This window comes from Caloenas nicobarica, chromosome 18 (assembly GCF_036013445.1).
Source record: "Caloenas nicobarica isolate bCalNic1 chromosome 18, bCalNic1.hap1, whole genome shotgun sequence".
NCBI classification, from domain to species: Eukaryota; Metazoa; Chordata; class Aves; order Columbiformes; family Columbidae; genus Caloenas; species Caloenas nicobarica.
The window spans coordinates 3,622,838-3,649,264 of record NC_088262.1 but is presented as its reverse complement, the minus strand read 5'-3'; the positions used below and the strand labels follow the sequence as shown (position 1 = coordinate 3,649,264).

At 38.4% G+C, this 26,427-nt stretch overlaps 1 protein-coding gene across 6 annotated transcripts in view; it reads right to left on the bottom strand.

The window, feature by feature from the left end:
• Positions 1 to 21,825, bottom strand: part of PECAM1 (platelet and endothelial cell adhesion molecule 1) — a 28,964-nt gene extending 7,139 nt beyond the window's left edge. The window contains exons 1-14 of one of the 6 annotated variants that reach the window (XM_065648152.1): positions 21,544 to 21,824; positions 21,388 to 21,414; positions 19,357 to 19,650; positions 18,129 to 18,428; positions 17,773 to 18,042; positions 17,122 to 17,382; positions 15,839 to 16,120; positions 12,873 to 13,154; positions 12,384 to 12,491; positions 11,517 to 11,544; positions 10,983 to 11,053; positions 10,251 to 10,307; positions 8,614 to 8,682; positions 5,323 to 5,379 (exon numbers count right to left, since the gene is read on the bottom strand). In XM_065648152.1, coding sequence (XP_065504224.1) covers positions 5,323 to 5,379; positions 8,614 to 8,682; positions 10,251 to 10,307; positions 10,983 to 11,053; positions 11,517 to 11,544; positions 12,384 to 12,491; positions 12,873 to 13,154; positions 15,839 to 16,120; positions 17,122 to 17,382; positions 17,773 to 18,042; positions 18,129 to 18,428; positions 19,357 to 19,650; positions 21,388 to 21,414; positions 21,544 to 21,577 — 2,140 coding nt within the window. In that variant the 5' untranslated portion in view covers positions 21,578 to 21,824. Of the gene's footprint in view, positions 1 to 5,322; positions 5,380 to 5,402; positions 6,002 to 6,152; positions 6,300 to 8,613; positions 8,683 to 10,250; positions 10,308 to 10,982; positions 11,054 to 11,516; positions 11,545 to 12,383; positions 12,492 to 12,872; positions 13,155 to 15,838; positions 16,121 to 17,121; positions 17,383 to 17,772; positions 18,043 to 18,128; positions 18,429 to 19,356; positions 19,651 to 21,387; positions 21,415 to 21,543 lie in introns of those variants that run through there. The other 5 variants (XM_065648159.1, XM_065648153.1, XM_065648157.1 and 2 more) reach the window with 5 other exon arrangements.
• Positions 21,826 to 26,427: the final 4,602 nt, after the last annotated feature.

The following is a 26,427-nucleotide window of genomic DNA, read 5'->3' as shown; positions in this document are numbered from 1 at the left end:
GATATCCCGCCTCCTTGTTAACTGTCACCCAGCTTCAAAATCGTGTGGCTTTCTAGCTAAGTATCATATCTCTGCCAGGAAAATGTCACCATCTGTGTCCTTTGAACGTGCCGCTGGAAGGCCAAATGATTTCTAAAAGATACCAATCAGGTGAGCCAGCATGTAGCCTCTAATGAAAGCACAATGATACAGTGCTTTTGTCGATTCTTTGCTACATCATTCTTTTCACAACCTTTTTATTTCATTCCTGTTAAAAATGTGGAGTTTTTTTACTTGAAACACCCTGATTTTACTGTGATGGAAGAGAAGAGAGAGATCTTCAAATGACACTTGGCTTTCCCTTAATAACAAAACAGGGAAACGAGATATCCTGGATTCTAGTCACATACAGAAGAACTGGCCAAGCTTCCATAGCAGGGCAAACAAGAAGCTGGATATTTCGTGAAAGGAATCAGAGCTCTGGTGCTGGTGATTTCTAAAAGATTCCCAAGTCTAATAAAGGAAGGTGTTTTTATGGATTTCTGATGGATTTAAACACTTGGTATTGCTTTTAGTTGTTGGGCTTTAAAATTCAAAGGACACATTTTTACAAAGGAACTCATTAATGGCAGGAATTTAAGACACTGTCGTCCCCACCTGCTCTGCCCTTTCTCATTGCTAGAGGTTATGGTGAAGAGATTATATTCCTAAATAGTCACAATTCACAACCCATGTCAAGCCCATCTCCAACACTGGTTAAAGCTAAGATGCTGGATTGTGGACTGAAGATGCTGAACGGCAGACACATACAACCTTCTGCCGAGCCTGTTATTGCAGCAGTAGCTTCTAACAGAGAATCTTGGCAGGCAGTTTGGGAACCGATCTTACACAGGGCATGCACGCAATTCAGCTCTGCATTTTAGGTTCAAGCAAGGTCAGAAGCTCCCTGCATATTTGTGTCTTACTGCAAACATCTGGCTTTGTCTAACTTTTGGCTGAAGCTATTATAAGCATTTGGCTCTGGAATCAATGTCTCACAGATCCAGCCTTTGGTCTAGAACATGTCTTGAAACCTAAAGATCCGAAGAATTTTTGTTTTGGAGAAGTGAAAAGTTATTTGCATTATTTCAGGCTGCATTCAACTAGCACGTGCTCATAAGGCCCAAGTCTGAACAACATATTGAACCCTCAGACTTTGCAAGTTTTCTCCATACCAGAAAAGGCATTTGGTGAGAAATTCTGGCTAAGTATAGCGGTGTTAAGCCAAGGTTCAGTAGCAGGAAAGTATTTGAGCAGATTTCCTGATTGCTAGAACTGATTTCTGATAGTTTGTTCCAAACCACTGAATGCAATGGGGATTTCTCATGCCTCTTTCCACTGGGATATATTTATTTTTCCATAGCACATTGTTGGTTGCAATAGGATTCATAGAATTTCCTGTCTCACCAGACTTAGCAGCATAAAGGCTGGCTTTGCATTTTGTTCACTCACTTTCCATTTTCCTGATAACAACTGAAGAGTAGTTATCTTGCAATAAGCCACTCTGAGTTCAATTCAGTGCACATCCAGACCAGTGCAAAGCCTGTCGCTGGCTTTGTGAGCTTTGGATCTGACACAGAGCGAAGGTGGAGTTCACTGAAGGAGCAAGAATCTACTGAAACATTGTCTTCCACAAGAAATGCCCTGAAAACTGTAAGGAATTCTGTGAACTGGAGTTGTCTCTGGTCTTCTCAGCAATACAAACAGAACGGTGCTACCTCAAGAACTGGGAGCAATGGTGAGAGAAGGGCTGGAGCTGAGATAAAGAACCAGTATGGAGATGCTTGGACTTCCCACCCCTGCTGCCTCTCGGGAGGATGAAAGCGGTGATAAAAGTAAATAATCCGTCTGAAAGAGCCTCCATCCACCCGGCTGAACTCAGTGTGGGACACACCCTGACCCCCGCCTCGGGAAGAGCAGCAGCCACCAGCCCGGCCTCTGGGGACTCCAGCGCAGGCAAAGGGGGCAGCGGAGCCACAGTCAGTTTCTCGTTCTTGGCAGCCTGTTGATTTAGACAATTGCCTGTTTTGCTTAAGTCTTGAACTGTCTCAGTTCTTTCTGAACAAAAAGCAACAGCTCTGGGACTGGGCTGGATATTCCTGACTCTCAATATACTTTGACCTTTTCATAGAACAACCAGAGAAAGCGGTATTTTAAGGAAATGAGTTCATCTTGATAAGCGTGAAGGACTTTTAGACAAAGGTGTTATTGACCTGACTGGTACTAGTTGTGACCATTCCCCAATATGCTAGACTAGACTATACTACCTATTGATCTACAAAAGGTTTTAAATCAATACTTGGGTGAACTTCCTAAACACCAAATCTTTCTCAGAATTCAACTAACCTTTCAGTAACAATGCAATGACAACTTCATCTCTTTGAGTTGCTTCCAGAGACAATGCGAGTGATCAGCACCATCCTTGAGCCTCCTGTTATATCAGAAGAAATCTAGCATCCAACTAAAGCTACTGACATTCTCTATCTACAGTGCTATTATCTGACTTTCAATCAAAATATACCTGACTAGACTTGAATTTCACAAATGACCTGCTTTTCCTACTGTTAACGGGTTAACTATAGTTAACCACATGCAGGTCTTCTGGGTTTTGAAATGTGCATTTGACAGTTTGTTTCTGTCTATCTTTAATGTAAACACCTCTTTAGGCCTGGTACTTGGAATAAGGAAAACAGCACAGCAGATAGGGTGGGAATTCTTACCACAGTGTGATGGAGACACTAAAATGACAGTAACAGGAGATAACATAGCCAATACCAGGAAAATAAAAAGAAAAGGAATAATGGCAGGTCCTCAGCATACTGCCAAAGACCTGGGCCTTGGCAAGAATCTGCACTATGGATTCATGATGTGGGATAAGGACGAGCAATAGCTGTAGAATTCAAAATACAAGAGAGGTTGGTTACTGACATGGCATCTGCCTTCCTGGGAACAGCAGTGACAGCCAGGAGAAAAACAAGGAGGCAAAATATTTTAGCTCAGTCACAAGGAATTGCATCGAACATAACTGACAGCTCTTCAGCTTCCTCTCTAGGAGACACAATTTCTGGAATGAGCAGACAATTCCTTGAAAAGACAAAATTGCTTATGAAGCACTCAATTAATTCTAATTAAACAAACCCAAAACACAACCGTAACCTACAAACAAATAATAATAAAATGTTACATAGGTCTTAGATGTTAAATCTGTCAAATTGTCGAGCTGACACCGATTCCCAACTTAATGTAATTTGCCAAGAGGACACATTTTTCCGAACCATTAACTTCCTGAAGTAGATTGTACTCTTGGGCATTTGCTCAAAAATCTCAAAGAATATTCAAATGTAGTGAAAATCATAATGGTAAATCAACTTCTGCACCAACTAGTAATGTTCAACATCTTTCATAATTGGTCTTTAATATACTTATATTAATATATATTAAAGTACTTAAGAAGACAGATCTGTTTTCTAGGGATCCTCCACTGTATTTATACTTCGCCACCTTGCAGTCACACAGCCTATCAAAAATCAAAGTAAATGTTACATTTAAACTGACTGCAACCCTATCCAAAGCAATGGCACAGCTATGTGATGCACTGCTTATCTATTTGAAACACTTTTCCTGTGTATCAGTCAGGAAAAACAGAGTGATTAAAACAATAAACTGTTACTATGTTTCCAAGAATAACTGAAACTCTAGAATGTTATGCATAAAAGAGCAGGTGGACTGCAAGATTAAGGGGCGTTTGCATATCATCTGGCTAATTCAGCTCAGTCTTTCAATCGTATCTCATTTTATTGCAGTTCCCATTTTATGGCAAGTGCTTTGAATTATAGCTCTGCTGTACCAACCCTGAGTTTACACTACAACTCACAAAACATCCTTCTAGTGTATAACACTTTCCGTTATGTCTAAAATAGGAATGGCGAAAGGTGTAATAATCAGCTTCACACCCTGGCAGAAAGCAAGTGAGGGCTTATACAATCAGCTTCTGCAGCTCGTTACAGGTCCTGTTTGCAGTCACTGTAAAACGTTTCAGAACGTTAGTGGTCTTCAGGTTCAGCCCTGAAATTAGCTGGTTTGTTTTGTTTTCTCACGTTGCTGCCAGGTGATCCTGCATGAAATGCCTGTTCTTTCGTGTGAAGGATATTCTGCTTTTCACTGCAAGGTTGTGAAAAATGAATACGACATACGGGCTCAGCACCAAGCCAGGAGTCAGGATTCTGAAATTCTGTTCCCAGTGTTGTCACTCTTTAAACACATTGCCTTAAACAAATGACCTAATCTCTCTATTTATTCAGCTGTAAAATGGAGATTAAAATGGCCTTATAAGTCCTCACAAGAGAAAATTAAGTAATGTTTTCTAAAGTACTTGGAGACCTTCACATGAAAGATTCCCTAGAAACAGAATACTGTGTCAGAACAGGTGGGAAATCCCTTATAAAACAGAAAAATAGCAAATTGAAACACAATGATAAAAAATTTTAAATGGCACAAAACAAAGCCACATGGCAACACGGATGGGGACGAATCTGAACAGTTTACAGCCCTAATATTTACAAATCTACACTTCCTAACACAAGGAGAAGAAAGAAAATCCTTTCTGAATTAGTCCTGGGCAAACTGTGAATCAAAGCTTTTAACTTACTGTTTCTGAACTCATTACTACCAGAACATTTATAAACAGCAATTGCCAGTAAACTGCTAATGCCTTTGTACAAAAGTCTGTAACAGGAGGTAGAAGGCTAGAGTGGCTGGCACATACAGTCTGAGATGGTGCGTAAAACAAACAGCCCACCCTACTGCAGTGATCATATTGCTTTAAAGGCTTTTAGAGTTTGTTGTTGGAAGCTTTACAGATATTTGCTGGAGCTGTATCACAAACTAGTGTAATATTTTATAACACATGGCAAACATGCTCAACTAAGAGAAGTGTTGCTCATTAGCAGTTTGAGATAACACAACACAGCATCCTCATCCCTAACAGGGCGTGTTCTGCTCCAGATTCAGATCCAGATGTACGGCCCAGCTACTCAGCAGATACAATACAAATGGCCTGATGAAGTAGATACTACAAATATTAATCTCACTGCATTAAATATCATTGGTTTATGAGAAACCATGAAGGTGTTATACAATTTATCAACACCTGTGATTTCGTAGCTGCCCTTCAGTATGTTCCTATGTGACTCAAATCTCTTTTTTTTATGGCATTTATCTTCTAAACTATTGAGTCACAAATTTGTCCCTAATCTCTACACAAATGCTTCCTTTATGTGTTTAATTTTTCACTAGCTTACTTACCATTATTAGCTTTTCTGATTTCACTATAAACTGTTTCAGTCCCCTTCTGTACAGGAGCTGGAAAATGTATTGGCAGAGAATCAATTTATTTTATTTTATTTTTTTTAATTTTTTGTTTGCCTTATGAAAACTCCTTAAACAGAACACACTGTTTCACTTTCAGAGGAAGTAGTTACATAAGCAGCAATGAGCCTGTGAAGTCTCTACGAAAAAGCAAGTATACCCCCTCCCCTAAACCCAGACTGCAAGGTTCTGAGAGAGAGGTATCTCTCCCTCTGTATAAAAATAATGATGCAAATAGACTTCCCTTTCTAAATTTGACTTTAACATTCTAATAATCTTCTCAAATTGATATTGTTTTAATTTTACAGAGACATCTACCACGAGAGAAGAGTTTCTCTGGATCACTTTGAACAGCTTCAATTTGTTCTAAGGATTTAGGGATCCTAGACCTGAGATCTATCAAGACTAAGTACACCCCCTTTTGGCAGCCAGCCTGATTAAATCTTATGGGCACAAAAATAACCTAAGTTGCTGTTCTTTGTGAAATGTCTCAGAGGAATATTTGCAGATTTCACACTGCACAGCTTCTATTTAGGTGCTATGCGGGAAAGGTCTCCTCTCAGTTCCTCAGCGTGGCAGACTCGTCCATCAGTGCGCTGAGATCAGGTGAACAGAGCTGGAAGGAAAGCGAAGAAGACTTGTGGAAAGACAGAAGGAGAAAAAAGCAGACAGGGAAGATTTGTGCCTTCAAGGACACAGCTGAGATACAAATGCAGTTTGTCTTAGACACTCATTTTTCAGTCCCTTGGGTTCAGGAACAAGCCCCTGTAAACCTCTGCTCTTGTATGAGATGGAAAGCAAAAAGCTCTCCCTTTTTTGCTGTCTGGTACCTGTGAAAACCTATCCATAGAGTTTGGATGCCAAACCACAGGCACTTACCCCAGGAGGGGAAGGGCAGGCCCTTGTCCAAAAGCCTGAAAAGAGCAAGAACTCAGTTTCTCTACAGTGTAAACACAGCTCTGGTTCATAGGAGATTAGAACAATTTCCTTCATTTCTTGTATGGTTGGAGATTAAGAATCCCTGGGTAAACGCAATAAAGCAAAATGCTCCAGAACTCTGTGCATTTAAAACCACTTTCTTCATTTAGTATAAAGGCTGTTGAAGGATCTCAAAGTGTTTCAGAAAGGTTAATTAATTTCAGTTAAACTGAGTCTCCTAGAAAACCTCAGAATCCTACCAATATCACCTCAAATTTCTGTGGATCTTCAATAAGTCACAAAGTTAGATTTTTCTAGTTAAGAGTTTTTTAAAAAAATAGAACATGGTTGTTCTCCCTCTGCAAGAACATGGAAAGAAAATTCACATTTCTGGATATAGAGTCCTGTACTTTAATTATAACAAAACATTTAAAGAATTCCAATGTATTAGTCTATGGCCAGACTCAGAATCAGGACTGTTACTGTTCTGCATTTCTATGAAGAACGTAAGTGTCTCTGGCACCACATTCAAATTTCCCAAAGCTAATTTCATTGTTTTTAATTCTGTTAAGCATCGTTTAAATATTGGGAGCTAACACATCAGAACTGAGTTGTAAAACTGCTATTAATTTCACTGACAGTAGGAGTTACACTTCACTGAGTGCCTAATCACAGCCTTCAAACTTGCAGTTTTGGCATGAACTTTCTTTGCAAAATAGTCTGAAGATCTTGAAGGGCATTTCATATGCTTATGGACTCTTGCTTAAATGATCAATTAAATTGCCAGTGAAGTAAGAAGTAATCTTCTCAGAATTTTAATGAGAGGTAGCTCATTTCATTTGGAACACTTATTTTTAACAAATTACGGTCCTGAATCTGCTCCTGTTAACTCTCTGGAAAGACTTGGTGGGAGGCATTTCCTTAGCTTGCCTTTTTTTTTCCCCTCCAAACTAATTTCATTAAATTGCAATATAATGCCAGTGCGCATGTTATTTTCTTTGTCGATCTTCCAAAAGCCATCTCAGCACTGAAAAAAATGTGCAAGGAGGAATTACTTAGATGATTTGACATTTTGTTCCCTCTAACTTGCTAATATTGCTATCCTGCAGATAACTAACCAGCTATAAAAGAGCATGTTCTTACTCAGCTGTGATTAGCCGTTTCTCGCTTCTCACTTCAGGGATATTTCCTGATCTTACTTTAGCACTGACCTTTGGTTTTGCTTGGATTAACAATAAATGGTCTAAATCATTTTGCCATCTTTTTGCACAACTAAACTTTAGAAAAGATTAGCACTGTATTTTTGTCAAGCATATAATCTCCATAAGTATTCAATTTAATCTTTCTCTGGAATTACCACCTCTTTAAATATCAAATTAACATTCCGCTATGACTACCTCAAATAAGAGCTGGACTGTGTAGCCCCAGCTCTACCTTACATTTGTCTGGCCTCTTCACCCCAACTTCAAAAAGTATGTATCAAGTTATTCCCATATTTAAGTTTCAAAATAAAGCAGTGAAATTTTGGTTCTAGCAAGTTTACAACTCACTATCAGTAACACTGTAATGAACTCTGTTCTTTGCTCCTCAGAGAGAAGCATAGTACAGATAAAGTGTTTGATGAACTAGTCTATTCACCATTATCCTGTGTCAAAAAGTATTTCAGAAACTACCAGCTACTGCACACAGGGCTGGAAAAACAGGGTGAAACCAGTGTTTTTAAATGTAAGTAGTTCTTTACTGTCAAAGACAAGATGTATATCCTTCTACAATTATGTAAACTTGTTCTGAGGTAGCATTCAATTATTCCTGATTCCCACAAGTGACAAAAAGGCCACTTGTTCTAGCCTGGACACTGCAGTACTTATTGCAGCAATCTTTCACAATACACAAAATATGATTCTCCTGCTCCTGAGATGAACATTAGAATTGACAGTGACAACAGTGGCAGGAGGAACAAAGGATTGGGAAGATAAATTAATCTGAAGTTAGTCCTGAGAGATCAAAGAAATCCAGAGTTCCTCAAAAGGCAGAGGGAATCAGACTCTGCGTGCAGCCTACTGGATGAGATATGCATGCCCAGAAAAAGGTGAGTGTGATATCCTTTGTCTTTGTTTTGAAGAAGGGCTGCAATGAACAACAGCATTGTTGTCACAGCATCATCTAGATTAAGGAGCGCTACTGGCATGAAGCTGTCACGCTCACAAAACACAATCTGCTCTTACTTCGACAAGTGCCAATATCAGACCAGCGTCAGGGAGTAGCAACATGCCCCCAAAACATAACCATAGAGGCCAGACAGTTTATTACCTCTGTGAGGATCAAGCGTTGACAGTTCAACTTCAGTGTACTCCACCTCCTCACTCTCAAGGTCAGGTCCTGCCCCAAAAATATCAAGAAGACGTTTCTTTGTAGGACTGCATGCTTCATTTGAGCTGTGGGCCTGATCCTGCTGCCACTGCAATTAATGGACAAGTCCTCATTTGACAGATGCAGGATCAGGCCCTACTTATGGCAGATGTGAGTTACTCTGCTAAGAGCTGTAAGGCCAACCCATTCCTAAGGCTCATCCCAATCTGAAAGGCAGCAGAGCAACTCAAGCCAGGTTTCTGAAACTGTGGGACATGCAAATTGTGCCTAAAACTTTTACTTTCAACTTAATACCTTCAAAAGTGGCACAACACAAACAAAGCAGGGAATTATCTGAGATTTTCTCATATTCCTGTTCCAGCTCTTCTCTCTTCTATTTCTCTCCCTATCATTACTTTTTCCTCCTTTTCTATGGCTGCTATGGCAGGACACTTCCCATTCTCCACTTTCCTCACATTTAAAGCCTTCTCCAAGTCTTTCACAGCCTCCCTCAACATCTCTCATACTCTCAATTTCTGCTTTGCCAATAAGCAATTTCGGCACTTTTACATTGCCCTTCAAGCTCTCCACAGAACATCTACAATGGTAACTCAACTTCTTCCTCAAAATGCTTTTCTGCCACAATGCCCACATAGAGCCTGACAACAATTAGACACCTGATTTACTAAGACTACTGGCTGACAAGTGCTGGCTACCTGGATACAACGGACACAAGAAACTGCTGTTGCTTTCTGCTCTGTCTTTTCCCTAGCGTGGAGATGGTTTTCTACTAGATTTCTGTAAAAGCTGGAAGGAACCACAACAGTCATCCAGACTGGAATCCTGCAGAACTCCTTGTGCATTTTTTAGAACAGAAATTAGAGAAAGACCTAATGATCAGAACAGCCAAGTTTTGGAGCAAGAGAAGAAAAAAAAAAAAGCTGACCAAAACATTTAACGCATGAGAATACTTTCACATCAATATAAAACAAAAATGCATGAGACAAAGTGTGCTTTCAGATAGCAATACCCACATACTTTAATACTGTTCTTTGACTAAATATCCTAAAAACACCACAGTGTGCTAGATGATGCAGTACTCAATGACATATTTTAATGAATATATACGTATATATCCCACATGTTATCTTAAGGTATTTGGCAGGTCATTTTATTCAGATTTCATAGCAGATTATTTTATGTTTAATGCTTACATACTTCAAGATCTGTAGAAATGAAGAAAGGACAGAGAAATAAGAGAAGCAGAAGTCTGTAGAAAATATTTTTTTGAAAAAGTTCTGAATATTTGTTGTTTAGGACTCAAAATTTTGAGTGTGAGTTGTATTTTTATACCATACTTCATTAGACGGCCCGGAATCCAGCATAATTAATTACACTTCCTAATGCATTTGGTAAATGGGTTATGTCATTGTCATTTTGCACATAAGGAAAAAGAACTAAACTCAGCAAAGGAAAAAGTCTTCCCCACTATCAAAGAGAAAAAGGAAAGGACTAGATTTATCAAATCCTGATTAGAAAACATCACAACTTTCAACCATAAAATAATTTTAAAATCTACTGTTCAAGTATGAAATTACCTTTACTCTCATCTGCCGATTTCACGTGATTTTCATTATCTTCAATGTAACCTGACCCTAAAATATTAAAGCAAAAGTTGAGCTGAAAAAGTATTTATTATAGCAAATTAAATAAATGAGTTACAGAGCTACAAATCCTATTGTCATTCTATTCATTTATGAATTATATTCATTTATGAATTCTACTTCTAGATTCACATCTATGACAGTCATATAACACAGGTGGGAAGAACATGGCTTTTAAAGTGATCAGTTAAAAAACACCCAAGGGGTAACTTTGTTTATATCAAGTGCTCTAAACAACTTGTCCACCTGTCTTTGTTACGTGCTCTGAGGTCCTGGCATGAAAGGCGCCCTGTCACGGCAAGTTAACATCGCTGTACTGTGGCTGGATCACAGGACCATGTGTCACAATTCGAATTTCCTCTTTGAAATAATTTTCTTGCAGCTGTGTCAAAACCAGAAAGTAATTTTCTTTTACCATGATTTCTCAATCTGTAATATTGTTCAGTGATTGCCTGGTAGAAGTGTCTGAGCAGACTTACAAACCGATCTTTGTATAAGACATGCTTATAAAAAACTGATAGAGACACTTGGGAGAATGTTATTGGTGTTCCTCTGTATTCCCAAAACACCAAGTCCTATCCAAACAACAACCATGTAAATCCAAAACTTTAAATAAATATTTAATTAAGCCAACTCACTAATAGTCTTACAGAAAAAATATCCTACCTGAATAGTAGTCTCCATCATTGGGCTGTCTTGTCAGTTTTTCACTTGTCAAGTTTGTAGCCAAGGCAGAACTGAAAAGCAAACCAATAAAAGTTGATGTTATTATCCCAAATCAGTCAAAAACAACAACATGATGATATGCAAAGATCCGTCACTGTCTGTGCTGACTATCACACATTCTTACCTATTGAAGCTAATGAAAACTTTGCCTTTAAGAGAATCATAAGCAAACTTTAAGGTCAAAAATGTTCCCTCTTGCATTCCTGTTCTTTAAGGCCTCTGTATTTTTAATTCCATATCTAAATGCATTCACATATAGGCCTGATATTCTTCTATTTCTCTTAGCTGGCCTTTTTTTTTCTATTTTTAGAGTATTTCCTCATCCTGTTGTTGTTGTGTTAGCAGGTGGTACATGAAGCATGATCATCTATTGTCTGCAGGTGTGTGCCGTAATAAACTATATTCATACGGTGGAAGGCCTCCAGCCCTTATAACAGAAATACTTCACCATTACCATAAAGCAAGTTATCTTACCCAGACATCTCCATGGATGGTCCTTTAGCTTGACAAAGAAAAATAAAAAGCATCTATTAATAGATTGTATGAGTAAAATAATTTAAAAGTAAATATCAAAACAAAAATACAGTGATTATCTGCTTAAGTCAGAATCATTTCTCTTGGCTATCATAAAATTAATTACCTAGTGTCTTACATCCTATTTATCACCCAGGTCCCTTAAATGTCTCTTTCACAAAGAACCTCAGATTCAAAACCCCAGACTTCAGCCCAGCCAATTTAAGCAGTCTGGGACATCCAGATACTTCAATATTTTGCAGCGTACTGCATATCACAGGATTTCTGATTAACCAGATCTATTTATTTTCTGAAAGAACAAGATCTGAAACGATGCTTTAATGATAAAAGACAAATTCCTAAGTGAAATTGTATTATGGCGTGGGGAGAAAAAAAATCACACCCACAACATAATAATCTTAAATGCCTGAGTTGGGACCCCAAATCAAATTGTTATAGCTATATAAGGGATAAAAAACCTCCTCAGGCCCTGTTGGCCTCTATATTGCACAGGCCTGAATTCCAGACCTAGGACTGCATCAGAACAGTGCAATTCTGGCCTATTTCCAACCATCTTTGCTTCACTAGTGCCTTCCCAGCACCATTAGTTAGATCCTTACATTCTGCCCAATATGCTTGGAAAGCTTCAGCACACTTGCAACTTAATTTGGGCCATCCAAAATTTTAAAGTAGACTTTTAGGTTTTTCAAATCATACTTAGTCATCTCCTGAAGCCTCACCCCCACAAGTCTTTGCTCCTGAAACAAATGCAAATTTTCAGCTGTAATACATTGGTCACCACAGAAATAGAAGGGAACCACTCATTACCCTTTTTCTTCTTGCGCAAAAACCACCATAAAGCGAGAGTTACTGCTCCTACGATAAGTATGAGGGCAAACGCAGCAATGACTCCTTTCTTCCAAGTCGCTAAGATGACTGGAAATAAGAAAGACATGTTTAAGAGAGTATGTACAGTGACAGGTTATCATTACCAATTTCTGCAGTTCCTGATTTTATTTTAAATTGACCTTCTAACACACTGGAGAAGAACTTTAAGGAGACTTGCATGCAAAGTTCACTAATGACTGAAAACTCAGTACGAGTTGCTTTTGGTTTGCATCTGGCTCCGTTGGCATTTGAGCATCCCTTAAATTGTTGAATGTAAGCTAGACAATCTCTGTTCATAAATGGATCTCTCTGTTTAATTTTCGACAATGATGGTACAAAAACAAGTAAGGGAGTTAGTAACATCCCAGATAACATGACCTCGCCTGTCATGATGACATAGTATGCATCTTACCATAAAAATAAGCTTACCACTGATGGTTATTGGATGGCTTTTCACATCCACGTTAGCCCGATTAGAAGCCACGCAGAAATATGTCCCCGTGTCCTGCTGCTTCATTGCTTTCTTGTGCCACATGACTCTGTCTGCATTTTCAATTTGTTCAAATAGAAGAACTTCACGATCAGCTTTTCTGAAAAGCCTGAAGTGAATTGGCCAAGATCCTTCTTTCACAGAGCAGAGAAAAGCAGTCTCACTACCATCTTCCACTTCTCCATATGGAATACTGCCCAAGCTGGCATCCCTGATTGGTACTACAGAGTAGTAGCACAAAGAAAACAAATATTAGCTCTATTAGAAATAACTTTGCTGATAAAATATTATATTTTAGAAATACTTGCTTTAATGCCATTTTTCCTAGTTAAACAGAGACTGAATGCACAGTATTAATCTTTCTGAACAGTCTCTGCAAAGCAGCATTATCTAGTAAATATTTTTATACACCCAGAAATAGAGAGGGCACTATAAAGAAACAAAGCAGACACAGAAAGAAACTATATCCATTCCACAGAAGTCACTCAGCCTCTTTTCTTAAACTCCTTTGGATGCCACTCAGGTCCCAACCTACAAATTATTTAATTTTCAGAAATAATACACTCAGCAGTTTAATAGTGTAAATAATTTTAGTTCAATTTATGTAACTATGCCTTCATAGTTATGTAGAGAGTTATGCTAACTGTATTATACCTTTCTTGTAACATTCAATTTACCATAGTGAATATCAGCGGATATTCAAGCTCTTCAAAGGCAGAACCAAGTCTCAAACTCTAATGGTTATGGAATATAGCAAACACAATGAGATAAGTTAGTTTGCACTTGAATGTTCGAGTTGTAAGAATATGCATAGTGAAAATACACGTTTTAGGTTCGCTGTTTTACAAATTAACTATATTAGCATATATGAAGCTAGCATAGGAGCAGATGAGCACCAACACTTACAATTACATGCAGAAAAATGTAGGTAAATTCTGTGATGCAAGGCAAGTAGAATGTTAGTAGCTTCAAAAACGTTTGGGATTGAAGCATCTGTCTTGCTAAAATCACTAAACGAAATTTATTTGGAAATATTATAAATGTGTTTGGGGGAGGGTCATGGATAACACAAGGCAGATGTAAAGGAGGGGTCATTAGGTAAACACTGGTACAGAAGCAGGAGGAGGAAACTAAATCCGGTATGAAAAGATCTTAGTAATGAAAGCTGCATTCGTATTAGATAGGAAGCAGGAAGCAGATTTAGATAGAAGGGCGGGTTACTACGACTGATCCCAGGACAGAGAGGATTGCTGCGTAAAATACAAGTGTATTTTCAGATCTGGTACAGGCAGAAAGCACAGAATCCAGATAATTTGAATCTGCCACCTCAGGAGTGGTGAACTGCAGAAGACTGGCTCACCAGGCTCAAAAACTTGGCTTTCTGTTCCAAACGATGTCACAAAATATCCTAAACTGCTGCTGTAGCAGCTGGGATACCCTGCTTCCAGCAAAGAAATACCGGTTTGTTAAAGGGCTACAATTATGCTTTGTATTTGTTTGTTACTTTTTATTTCAAATTACCTTGATTTTAAATCTCACTGGACAAATCTCATCAGAGTTTTATCATTCAGCTTCTCTCTAGTCTTAGCAAAGCATATCCTGGTGGAACTGATGAACTTAAGGTGCAGTCCTACTCCTATAGTCTAGGCAAATGCAAATAGTGTATTAAAAGACCTGTTTGGGGGCTCAGAGCGTGGAGAGAGTGCAATAATCCACACGACTCAGAAGAAAAGCAACAATTATGGATGTATCTGTTCTAGTCATATACAACTCAGTGTCAAAACTCAGAGAGAAACCAGCCTGTTAACTACAAGTTTATCTTATTAAAACCAATACAATGTAGGTTCAAGCGGGGACACAAAACTGAAAACTCCTTGGTAGAGAGAGATTCTTCTTTTGAATACGTCAAGAATAGACCTCTGCTCTGGTCCTGGACTGCTTTGTTATAATCAGGTTAGGCAAATCTAAAATACTGCTGATACTTTCAAGAAAAGTAGCAAGGAGCCAAGGATATGGGTTAAAAGGGCTCTACAAGTGGATCCACCATCACCAATTCCCTTCCTTACAGTTGCAAAGAGCTAGCCTACTACAGAATTATTATTTGCTTTCATTTCTCTTCATATCTGCCAATAGCACACTTGCAAATCACAGCTTTTTCACTTGCACTCCCCTTCTTGGAGTACTGCTAAGATTCCCAGTCTATATCAGACATCGTGCTTTCTTCTGTGGACTTCCAATTCATCTTCTTTTCAAAGCTTCAACTACCACCTTCTCTCATGGGCAGAGGAATTTTCCCTTTCTGCATCACACATATTTGCAGATCAGAGACTTTGCCCATCTACAGTAACTCCTAGTTGCTAATAAGGCATAATAATAGACTGACTTTCAGAGCTACTTAGCAACTGCAGCTTCTGGTGTTGAACCTCGGTGCCTATCAAAGCTGCAACTAACAACCGTGGTATTTAAAGAGATTTTCAAAACTGTGGATTTACATCTTTCACCAGGAATCTAGCTAGCCCAGTTATTTTAGTGAGTAAAATCATAGACTATCTCCAATATCATTATATACATTTAATCCAGTCCTATGAAAATCAAATATGAAGAAAATGGATCTGGTCCTGAAATTTTTAATCATCAATTTTACTAAACCAGCTTCTATAAGATTTCAAGTCATATCTCTTTTTAACATTAAAATAGACTCAATTGTAGTTAACTTGATTCAGATTACCATCGGAATTTTTGCTTTAGTGACAAATAGTCTGTGATACAGATCTCCAACTATTTTTAATTCAAGTGAGCAAAAATTTGTAAACATTTCACATCCATTTTGCTTAGTCCATCATTTGCTGCTACAGTTTCAAAAATCAAAATATGACATTAGACAAGAAGAATTAAACAGACTTACCTATTACTGTGATGTTCAGAATATTGCTAGTTTTCATACCACTGGAGTGATTATTTCTAGCATCACATTTGTATCCTCTTTTGTCATTTTGTCTAATATTTTCATCCAAGAACATAGCATATGTGTCATTAGTTACTCTTTTCTTAACTTCATTTCCTTTGTAGAATGTGAATATTATTGGCGGTGTTCCCATCACTGAACGACAGATTAACCATAGGGGTTTCCCTAAAACCACCTCCGGTAAACCACTGACAACAGAAAGAGTTGGTTTGGAGACTGGAGCTAAAAGGGAAATAAAACAAAAAGTTGTTGCAAATTACACTGCATAAGGCTGAAAGATACAGTATTATTTTATATAAAATATATAAATATATAATATTTAGCTAGTTTGCACACACAGCCTCCATTGGGAAGCTTTTCTTCATTGACAGAATTGAAGCAGGGGGTCACTCGAACAAAACAACAACATAGATAATGAAACATATGTGACTTGGAATAAAATAGCATAGAAGGAGAATGTAAAGGAAAACAAACAAAAAAAAAGATCAGTGCCACAGCTGTAGATCATCTAAACTCCAGAACTAGCTCTGACCCAAGGAGTAATTCTGTAGAGGAAAAACACATGCGAGTACCATCGCACGTATTACCTGAGATAGATCCTGCAGCACCTAATCGGGGAGCTCTGTTTCTGCAGCACAGTGAGTCACAACCCGGTTCCTCCCCCTTTACAGCCCTGAGAACTGACTGTGCTTGTTCCATGAGAGGGAAGGAAACTGGAGTGTTTATAGTTAGTGTGCTGGTGAGGGGCTTCTATTGATAGCAAAACCCGTGTTTTTTCTGGAGCAGAGCTATCCAGATGACCTCTGGCTTGCATGGCTTTTTGCCTGGAGGGCCAGAGGGAGGGATACAAGGCAGACACAGACAGAGTTTCAGACCAAACTGATGAGTGAAATGTTTGCAGAGCATTTTCAGCTCCTGCAGATGGTAATGGGTGAGAGTTTATTTGGCACCTCACAGAATCAAGGGAACAGAAGCAAGATGTGCTAACTCACTTCTCCTAGGGCTAGCTCTGGAAAACTCTGACTTGATGAGATCATGATAGGCCAAATCCTCTACAGCTAAAGATGACAAGCACGACTCACAGAAATATTGCAAGAACTAACAGTCAGCCTGCTAGTTCACGGACTAGAGACTGATTCTGCAAACAGATGTGCTTATTTATAAGATTACGGTTTTGATTTCCGCCCCTCCCCATTTGGTTCTAAGCCCCTGTATCAACTCACCATAAACATTTATCCTTACAGGTTTGCTCTCCTTGACTATTCCTTTTACTTCGGCTTTACAGATATAGGATCCAGTATCATTCACACTAACTCTCATTGTTAAGTTTCTAGAATTTTTCAACCAGATGTTTCCATTTGAATTTTTTCGAAATATAGAGAAGTTAGCTTTCCGAAAACCACTAATGCTGCAACTCAAAGTTAATTCTTTATTTTCATCCAGATTACTCATAGAAGCAGCCAATATTGGCTTGGGGAACAACTCTGCAAAATAAAAAAGATAATTAATTCATTCAAATTGAGCCTAAAGGAATATGACTACCTATTCCAAAGTATACAGAATAAAGGACATAAAGAAAGTTTATGATCGGGGAAAAAATAATCACGTATATAATTATATTTTCAGGAAAAACAGAAACTTAGCAATCACTTGAAACCACTTCTCGTGTGTTGTTTTAAAGCACTATTTTAGTTGGAAAGTATTAGTGGCAGGCAAAAATCGGAAACCAAAACCTAAATCTAAACAGCCTTTAACTTAGGGAAAATTTACACTTGGTTCTGGAAGTTACACTTGGATCTTGAGTTCTACCAAATGTAAATTTAAATTTGAATATTAATCCATTGAGTAAAATCTAAGATGAGCAGAAGTGTTACCTGACACAACAACATTCAATTTGGTTGTTTTAGATGCTCTCCCTTGCTCCACCTTACACAGGTATTCACCACTGTCCTCTAGAGTAGCTACCGTAGAGTATTTCAAAACCTTCTCATCGTGTACACTCTTCAGTATTGTTTTGTTTTTCTGAAGTAGGATTTCAATGTCACGCATTCGGGCCACCACAGTTGAGCATTCAAACTGTATTCTGTCTCCTTCTGTAATATTACTTGAGGGCTTGGCATTCAGAGTAGGCTTTATAAATGGTTCTGCAAGAAAATATATATAAACTTGTGGCCCAACGTTTTAACTATAGCAAGCAAAGTAATGTAAAAAGAAAAGCTAAGCAGCTTACCCCTGACCGTAACAAGTGTTGTGTTGCTGTGTTCTGAGTCTTCGAATTCGAGTTGTACCAATCTCCTACCAAAGCAATCAAATTGTAAAATATTATCCGCCTCTTCAACAGAAAATTCCACTTCAGAAAAATTTCTATGTGGTTCAAATACACGTTTTTCTTTAGGTGTTGAATTTGTCTTTATCTTCCGGAAAAAAAAATGTAAAGGAGGTACTTCTTCTGGCAGCTCACAACGTAATTTCACAACTTCACCCTCTAAAACTTCTTCTTTCTCAGCAGTCAGGATTGGCTTGGTCATTCCTTAGAACAGAAAACAAGAAGTAGAACGTTTCATAATCCTGATAGAAACACTATCTTGATGACTATGGTAGTGATTTATGCTGATGGACAGATGCAAACAATTTCCAAGAACTGAGCTTTTGAAGACAGTTCCTTTGACGTGTGGGTGCATGTCAAGGCACCTTCAGAAGAACAAAATGTCCCTCTGGAGTGTAATACAATCTTGATGCAACGTGTGAAGTATGAAACTTGCTGTTTTGAAGGCAAGACTGCTTCCTCCTCAGTGTTTCCTATTGCCACTCAGAAATGAGCAAGCAAGGAAAGTAAGTGCCATCCCAACTTTTGTACCTAGAGATGCAGGGCTCTGAAGGAAAATTACAGGCTCTGCACAACCCCGTAACTACTTAATGTTGAACAAATTCTTTCCAACTTGCTTTTCTAAGGGGAATTGCAGTCAAGAACACACGGCTAGAAAGAGTATAGATGGAGGTGGCCACTTTTCTCATAAGAGATGGAAGAACAAGACTGATATAACATTGTCTGCAAAAACACTCCACAGCTGATAGTAGCTTTGGCAATGGCTGTCACAAAGTGAGAATCTCTATGCATTATTTCCATCTTTTCCAGTAATCTACCTGCCCCCATCGTGTTTGTGATCTATAGGCACACGCTTTCACAAATAGTGCTTTCTCTAGTCTACGGAACAGGGGCTCAGGACAGAGATGGTGGTACCGGAGGCACGGACTGTACTCCCATCACTGATCTGCCATGTAGCCTTGGGATCATGATTTCAGTTCTGTGCCTTAACATCAGGATTTAGTACTAAATTCTTGTAAAGTACTGTGATGTCTATGGATAAAAACCACTTTGCAACGCATCTTATTTAGCACTATTATTACTTCCCCTGGAAGGTTGTTCTCTTTTTGTATCTTAGAAAACTGTTACTCACCTTTCACCCAAACATGTAAGGAGTTACTAGATTTTGTCTTTCCACGTGCTTCCACGGTACATTCATACTCTCCTGTATCTGAAGATCTAGCCACAGATATTTCATATTTTGCATCTTCTTTGTCTGTTACAGTCATGAACACAAGCTTGCCATCCTTAAAAATTGTAAAATTATGCTTCAGCTGGAAATCAGTACTTTTGCTAATATCAGCACGGCAGACAATTGACATAGGAGCTCCATTCTTTACTTTGACAGAAGGCTGAACTTCGATTTCAACTGTATTGAAAGTAAAAACTTGGAAAAAAAAGAGTTATATTTATTTTCAGTTTGTCCAACATAATACTACATAATACTGTTATCTCAAGCTGCTACATTTTAGTCACAAAATTTAATTCATTTTACTCTAGTAGCAGGTGTTCTAATTTTCCTGGTCAGATCTCACAGATGTTGACAGCGGTAGCAGCTTTACCTTCTGCTGCACGGACACACAAGAGGCAACTACTGATTGTCACAGCACACGCTGTCCAGCTGCTCAGCCTTTGTCTTTGAGGACTGAGAGAATCACTGACTTGGCCGTGCTCATGGCCAAATCTACTAAAGTCCCTAGAAGACACAGAGGACACTGGAATAGGTTGGCAGCTACTTCTTGGTTATCCTTATTTCTCATAGTCTGTTGTCTTCAACTCTAGGAGATCTCAGAGGTGAACAAAATTTTGTATTTACACTTGTCTGAATAAACTGAAAAATGACAGTAAAAAAATTCCACTTCAAATACACAACTCACAAGCTTGCCATAATCTTAAATCTTTAGTTTAGGGTAACTAGAGCATAACAGAAGATATTTGGGTTCAAGTTCTGCAAGCAAACATGTACATACCTAACTTTACATTTTTGGCAGCCCAGCAACCATATTCTCAAGAGTTCTTAGCGATCATACCCCGATTAATTCAAATACAGAATCATATGAAGAAGCAATGTTTTCAAAATATTTATAATTTAGATATCTTAGGCCCTGAAAAAATATACTGAATACAATATTCCCATTTAAAAAAATTAAAAATTCAAAAGTGCTTTAAGAAAGTTTATAATAACATTAACATATATATAGTGCTTCTGTGTTTATAACCACAGCAATGATAAATAATTTGCAGCTTAAAATTTTATAATTATTAGAATCCTGGTATAATTAATATTTTTATTCACACAGCTAGATGAACAACTATAGACAAAGATTTATGAGTTCATTCACTTTCCCTTCCTTTAGAACTAACAGTTTTGGGTATGCCCATTTTGGCCAGGATTTGTATCAGAAATTTGCTACTAGAACAGGAAAACTTTCTGCATCTAAAGAAGTCCCTTGCCATGCACACGTACCAGCTATTTATAAATTGTTCTTGCTACAGAGAGTTTTGGGCATAAAACCAATGCAAACATGTTTTCTTTTAGGGTTTTTATGCATGTGAATACCCTATATGACAACAAGGGGCAAACATTCCTCCCTAGTGATGGAAAAAAATTATGCAGAGTGTACGTGCTGGAAGTCAGCAAGATGATAACGTAAAAAGTAAATGCATTCCTTTCAGAACGCAAGTTCTGTACTCTGCTCAGACATCATCTTTTCTTTTGCAATAAAAAGAGCAAGAGAGAGTGCCCTTAACTTATATTCTATAGTATTATCCTACCCCCTTGCTTCTGGGCATGAGAGGGTTTTTTTAAAGATCAAAACAAAATGCTAGTAAATTTCCTCTCCCATCTCTTCTCTTGTATGCCACACTAAAGCAAATTAGGAATGATTTCACCAAAACATTTATGAAAATACGAACAGCACACCTCTCACTTACACACTATACCAAGAAACACCACCAAGTAATATATGTATATATTTTTTGTTTTTACAAGGCCAAATTTCATACTGAGCTATAGTGCTACAAAACCAGATAAACTCTGTTACGGATGCACACCAACAACTGAGGAATTTGTTAAATTACTTATTTTAAAATTTTATGTGAAAAAAAATCTATAATTACTTACCTCCCTCCTGAGTGTAAAGTCCTGAACCTGGAAAAAAATGAAAAGAAATGTTATTTTCAAAGTCTACAGATTGAGAGACAGTAACAGGAAACAGTAAAAAGCCCAAACAAACCAGAAACACATGTATCCACCCAGATATTTAGTTATCAAACTTACACTGCAAGAAAATCACCAGAAGAGCAAGATACATCTCGTTTCTGAAGAATAGACACTTAATTCCAAAATAAAACAATATTCATCATCAGATGTGATGCCTTCAGGTACCAAAACGAGGTTATGAGTTTTTTTTTCCTGTTGTTGTTTTATGGAAACAGATAAAATTTTGCCATTAAAATCTATACGTTTTCCCAGATCTTCAACAGAAACTGGCTAGATCAAGTAATCGTTCCCATTACTGGAAACTGGAAATGGGAAACAATGAGAATGTATCTGCTGCTCACAGGCAGATTACGGTTCAGGAAGTGACTAGACTTTTCCTGAGGGCGCCACCAAACGCATTTGCTTTGTTTAATTTCTTAAGGTGTATGAAAAAAACAAGAAGTTCCAATGACATTTATCCTGTAGCTCCTGTCAATACGGGTATTTTAAAGCCACGATTAACCATTTAGAAACACAAATTACCTTTGCTGCTTGACCTCAGCAGATCCTTGAGCAAATATTTCCCTTCATCCTGACATGGAGAACTCTTTCGGAGAATACGTGTATATAATTATTCACTTTTCCCTTTTGCCTCCATTGCTAGGTGTCTCATCTTTGCTGTGGCAAAGAACAGCTTTACTGCACAATACATTCAAATTATCTCAGAAACCATAGCTACTGTTGTCTTAGACTAGAATATTGATAGATGGACTCTCATACTACCATCATATATCAAAACCACAGAAATACACAAGATTTTATTTTATGTAGTTGAGACAGTGCAAGGCATGCACAATCATAAAACTTAAATCCCACAAGAAAAGAACCAGTTGGAGTTTCATTTCTCAGCAGAAATCTGAAGCAGTGCTGGTGCAATCTGAAACAGAGAATTCTCTGGAGCAAGAGTTAAATCATTCCACTTGAGCCCTAACACTGACTCAGTCTACAGGCTTGATAAAGTGAGTTGAAATCATGCCCTTCAAAAAGTCTTTCTCAAGTTGTGTGTCCCAGAACTCCGTAACTAGTGATTTAGTTCTTCTTGAAAATCGAGTATTTTACTCTAATTAGCTTAGTTTCTTTCGTTTGTAGACAGTGTCAATGCTTTCCTTTACTTCCAGTGTCATTTTCCAGCCTTACTAAAACACTGCCCAAAACAATACTAAATACATCCACAGAACTCTATGAGACATACAGTTCTCATAAGTTTCACTGTTTATGTGAATCCGCCTTTTTTTTTCTCCTGGGGTCAATGAAAATTGTATTTTTCCCCATAAACAATAGTTTAAAGCTATAAGTGTACTTCAATGCTTGTATTACACACAGAAGTGTGATATTTTGCAAAAGGAAGCAGGAGGGAAACATTCATTTGTTTAACAGTGCATCAGCAGCATGAACCAGTACCTATCTAGCTGTTTTGCAGGGAGTACAGAATGGTACAATAGTCAGAGCCGTTAATGACTAAGAAGTAGCTGGTTAACTAGCAATAGTAGCTGGTTAACTAGCAATAGTGTTTGCTCTGCTTAATCCAGCCTGTTTGAAATACACCACCAACAAAAGACTGACGGTTTGGCTGTTTGCCAACAATGGTCTCCAGAGCCATGTAAAGGAAAAGAGAAGGAGGACACATGGCAGGTGGAGAACAAAGGTACATCAACTTTGGCTATTGATAACAAAAAATAGGAAGGAAGGTGATTTCCCCCTTCCCCCATAAAATAATTCAGCATGACACAGCTCGGCAAAACCACACTAGTGTTTCCCACGAGGGGACAAAGGCTCTCCTCCCTGCAACACAGAGGGAAGGAGAAAGTGCGTGTGGGTCAATATCCTTCAGACTGAGCCAATACGGTTGAGTTCAGAAGCAGACTCCGGTGGAAAGGTCAGCTCCTGGGATTAACTAGGTCAGGAGTAAGGTTTAATGGTCCCAAAACCTGAGGCTGTTGTGAGATGTCACTCCCAAGTGAAGGATGTTCTATAAGACCTCACAGGCTGATTAGACACTCATATTCTTGATAAGCTCTCAACATTTCCCTGGAGAGGAAAATCTAGCTGGTATTGACCAAAATCCAAGAAGTAAATTCAGCCGCAGGAATCTAAGCCAAAATATCATGAAAGTCAGGAGAAAAGCATTTCAAACACAAAAGAATGGTTTGAGGTCATCTTCCATTGTTAAACTGAAAATCAGATTGACTTAAAGAATTTTAACTTTAAAGTAGCTGTGCCAGTAATACAGCTGCAAATTTTCCCAATAGTCATCTTAGTATGATCTCTTCAGATATGTTTTTCTGAAATACATAACATCAAAGTTATTCTAGTATACATCATATAGAATTCTATTCAGTTCCTATTATATTTCTAGGAAAACTAGGATTGACCTCAAAAATGCAACACACCACCTGAGGCAGAGAAAATAGTCATTCTAATCTGATGCAATGCCTTTCAAAACTTATGGAACCATTAATCTACTGCCCAAGGAATCGGACCCTTAAACATTAAAGTTGTGCTCATCTGGGAATTTATGATTCATATTTCTGCTGGCTGGGTCCCCTGCTACTTGCTTAATACGACATTTCCTAAAACCCATCAGCTCTGTCATCTAAGGAGAGCTTTGCCTAAAATCAGAGGCAAAGCCTACTTTCTTAACTAATGGCAAAATGCTGAATAAGATTTTCAAATTTTTCCCTGTGCAAATACAATGTTTTCAGCCAGTCCCTTATGACAGGACAGGAAGCCAGGAGTTCACAGCATATTTCAGCTGTTTGTTTTCATTTGCTCTCCAGCTGGCACGCATGACAGCAAAGAGCACAGAGCAGTGCCAGTCTTCAGGACTGACATCTTGCTTCCTCGCTGATTCCAGCAAATCTTCCGCGGCCCCTCAGCGTTGTCTCCTGGTCTCAAAGGCCCAGTTTCTGATGGGAATTTCGCTTTCTTCAGAAAAGACGAAATCTCTACGTGTGTTGCCTTCAAGTTCTGTCTCGCAGATTCACTGACAAAACATTTATCTTAACACAACGTTATGGGGCCATTAAATCTTGTCCCTCATAATGGAGGCTCCACATGATTTCTTGTATAAGTTCACTGATTTTAAAAGCAGTTAATTGCTATAGAAGTGTATCAACAAATGTTCGGGATATTCTAAATTTTATTTTAAAATTTATAAAAATTCAGAGATCTGTTTCCATCTATACTGAAGTCAACACAAGCTTTCCAGTATCTAAATCACGAATAGAAAAGCAGCTCTGATTTCTAATCCCCCAGTCCCTGATGTGTATAATCCTTTAATCGTTTTGGTTCCTTGCAACTGTGAACTATTTTGCTTCATTATCACCTCCTGTTTCAGTATACTCATAGACAATAGAAGTGCAACAAACACAGCTGCTTTCACAACTCTAGATAAATCCCTGGGAAACCAGGAATGAACTATGTTTGTTCTGCAAATATTTTCGGGGTATATCGTCTTCTCTTGAATGTGAGACATTTGCATCATTTGTCTTTATTTTAAAAGTGCCTCTTTATACCTCCCTACAGAAGAATAAAAAATTAAATTTATCCCTGGATTTGAATATTTACAAAGAACATTAAATAAATTAATATTGTTGTTTTGGGGGGTTTGTTTGTTTGTTTGTTTGTTTTTCCCTCAGAAGTCTAGAAGTTCTACAATGTACAGAAACTCTAGATTGCGGAAAGTTTGTGCTTCCCTGAATAAACAGTGTTTCACAATTGCACCACCTACTGGGAGATGACCACTATAGCCAAGCACACTGTGGTTCCCTCACCTCCCCTTTTGCAGTGAAACCTGTGATTACCGATACCCAACACCTCCTCCAAATGGCAATATAAACTAGATCTGGAAAAGTAACAGAAGGAACCAGGAACTGATAATGAGAGAATATCACCAAGGCTTTCACACGGAAATTTTTCTTTTGAATAGAAGAGGAGCTAATTATTAGTATTTGGCTGTACACTTCCTTATCAATATGATGTCACATTGAAAAGAAAATTAGGAATCTAGACATGAAAGAATCTAGTCTTGACTTGGAATCTAGTCTTGAATTTCATGTAGCACGCATTTCCATGTACCTTAGAAATGTATTCAGACAAAAGCAGAGAAATTCTTTCAGAGGTGTGAAATCTATTTGCTGATTTACATTAGAACTGTAGTCTCTGGTACCACCTGTCAAACCTTTCCTGTTCCAGTAGTGGGCATAAGCGGCTGCTTCTACATCTTGAGAACATCTTTAATTGCTGTCTTCTGCTGGGTTAGCAAATTCCTCAGATCACCAACAGACATCACAGTCTGTGTCACTATCACAATGTGCTTATCCACCAGCACTTGCACTTGTTTTGCTTAACATCCAGCATTTCTGGATGTAGCAGAAAAAAAAGCCCTGAGTTCTGCAAGGTTCATTGCAGAGTATGGACAGTGCCAGAGTAAAAGTCAGAACCTTCTGGCTGGAGAGGGAATTCATTTTGGAAATATTTTTTCTTCCCTGTTCATTCCCATTGGTTTTGTATTGCTTGATGAGTCTCCCAGCGTTATTCCACATCAGTTTCATAAGTAAAATTCAGTTGGCAGTCACTCAACAAGCTGATGCAAGTTGAAAGAAAATCTTTCAGCAGACTTTACAGAAACCAAAAGGAAGAACTCACCTGCTTCCTCACCTGGCGCCACTGCTCAACGTAACCACCACCAGACACGACTGCCAGTGCGTGGGGATTTTTAGCAAAGTCTTTTGCAGACATCTACTGTAGCAGGAGCTCTTCCAGAACGAAAGACCTCTCAGGATGAGAAACTGGGACTGGGAATAACTTTAATAATTCTGCTGAAACGTGCCTTCCTCACTTCCCAAAGAGAAACCAGCGTTTTGAACCAGCACTTGTCATCCCTGGACACCCCGGCCATGC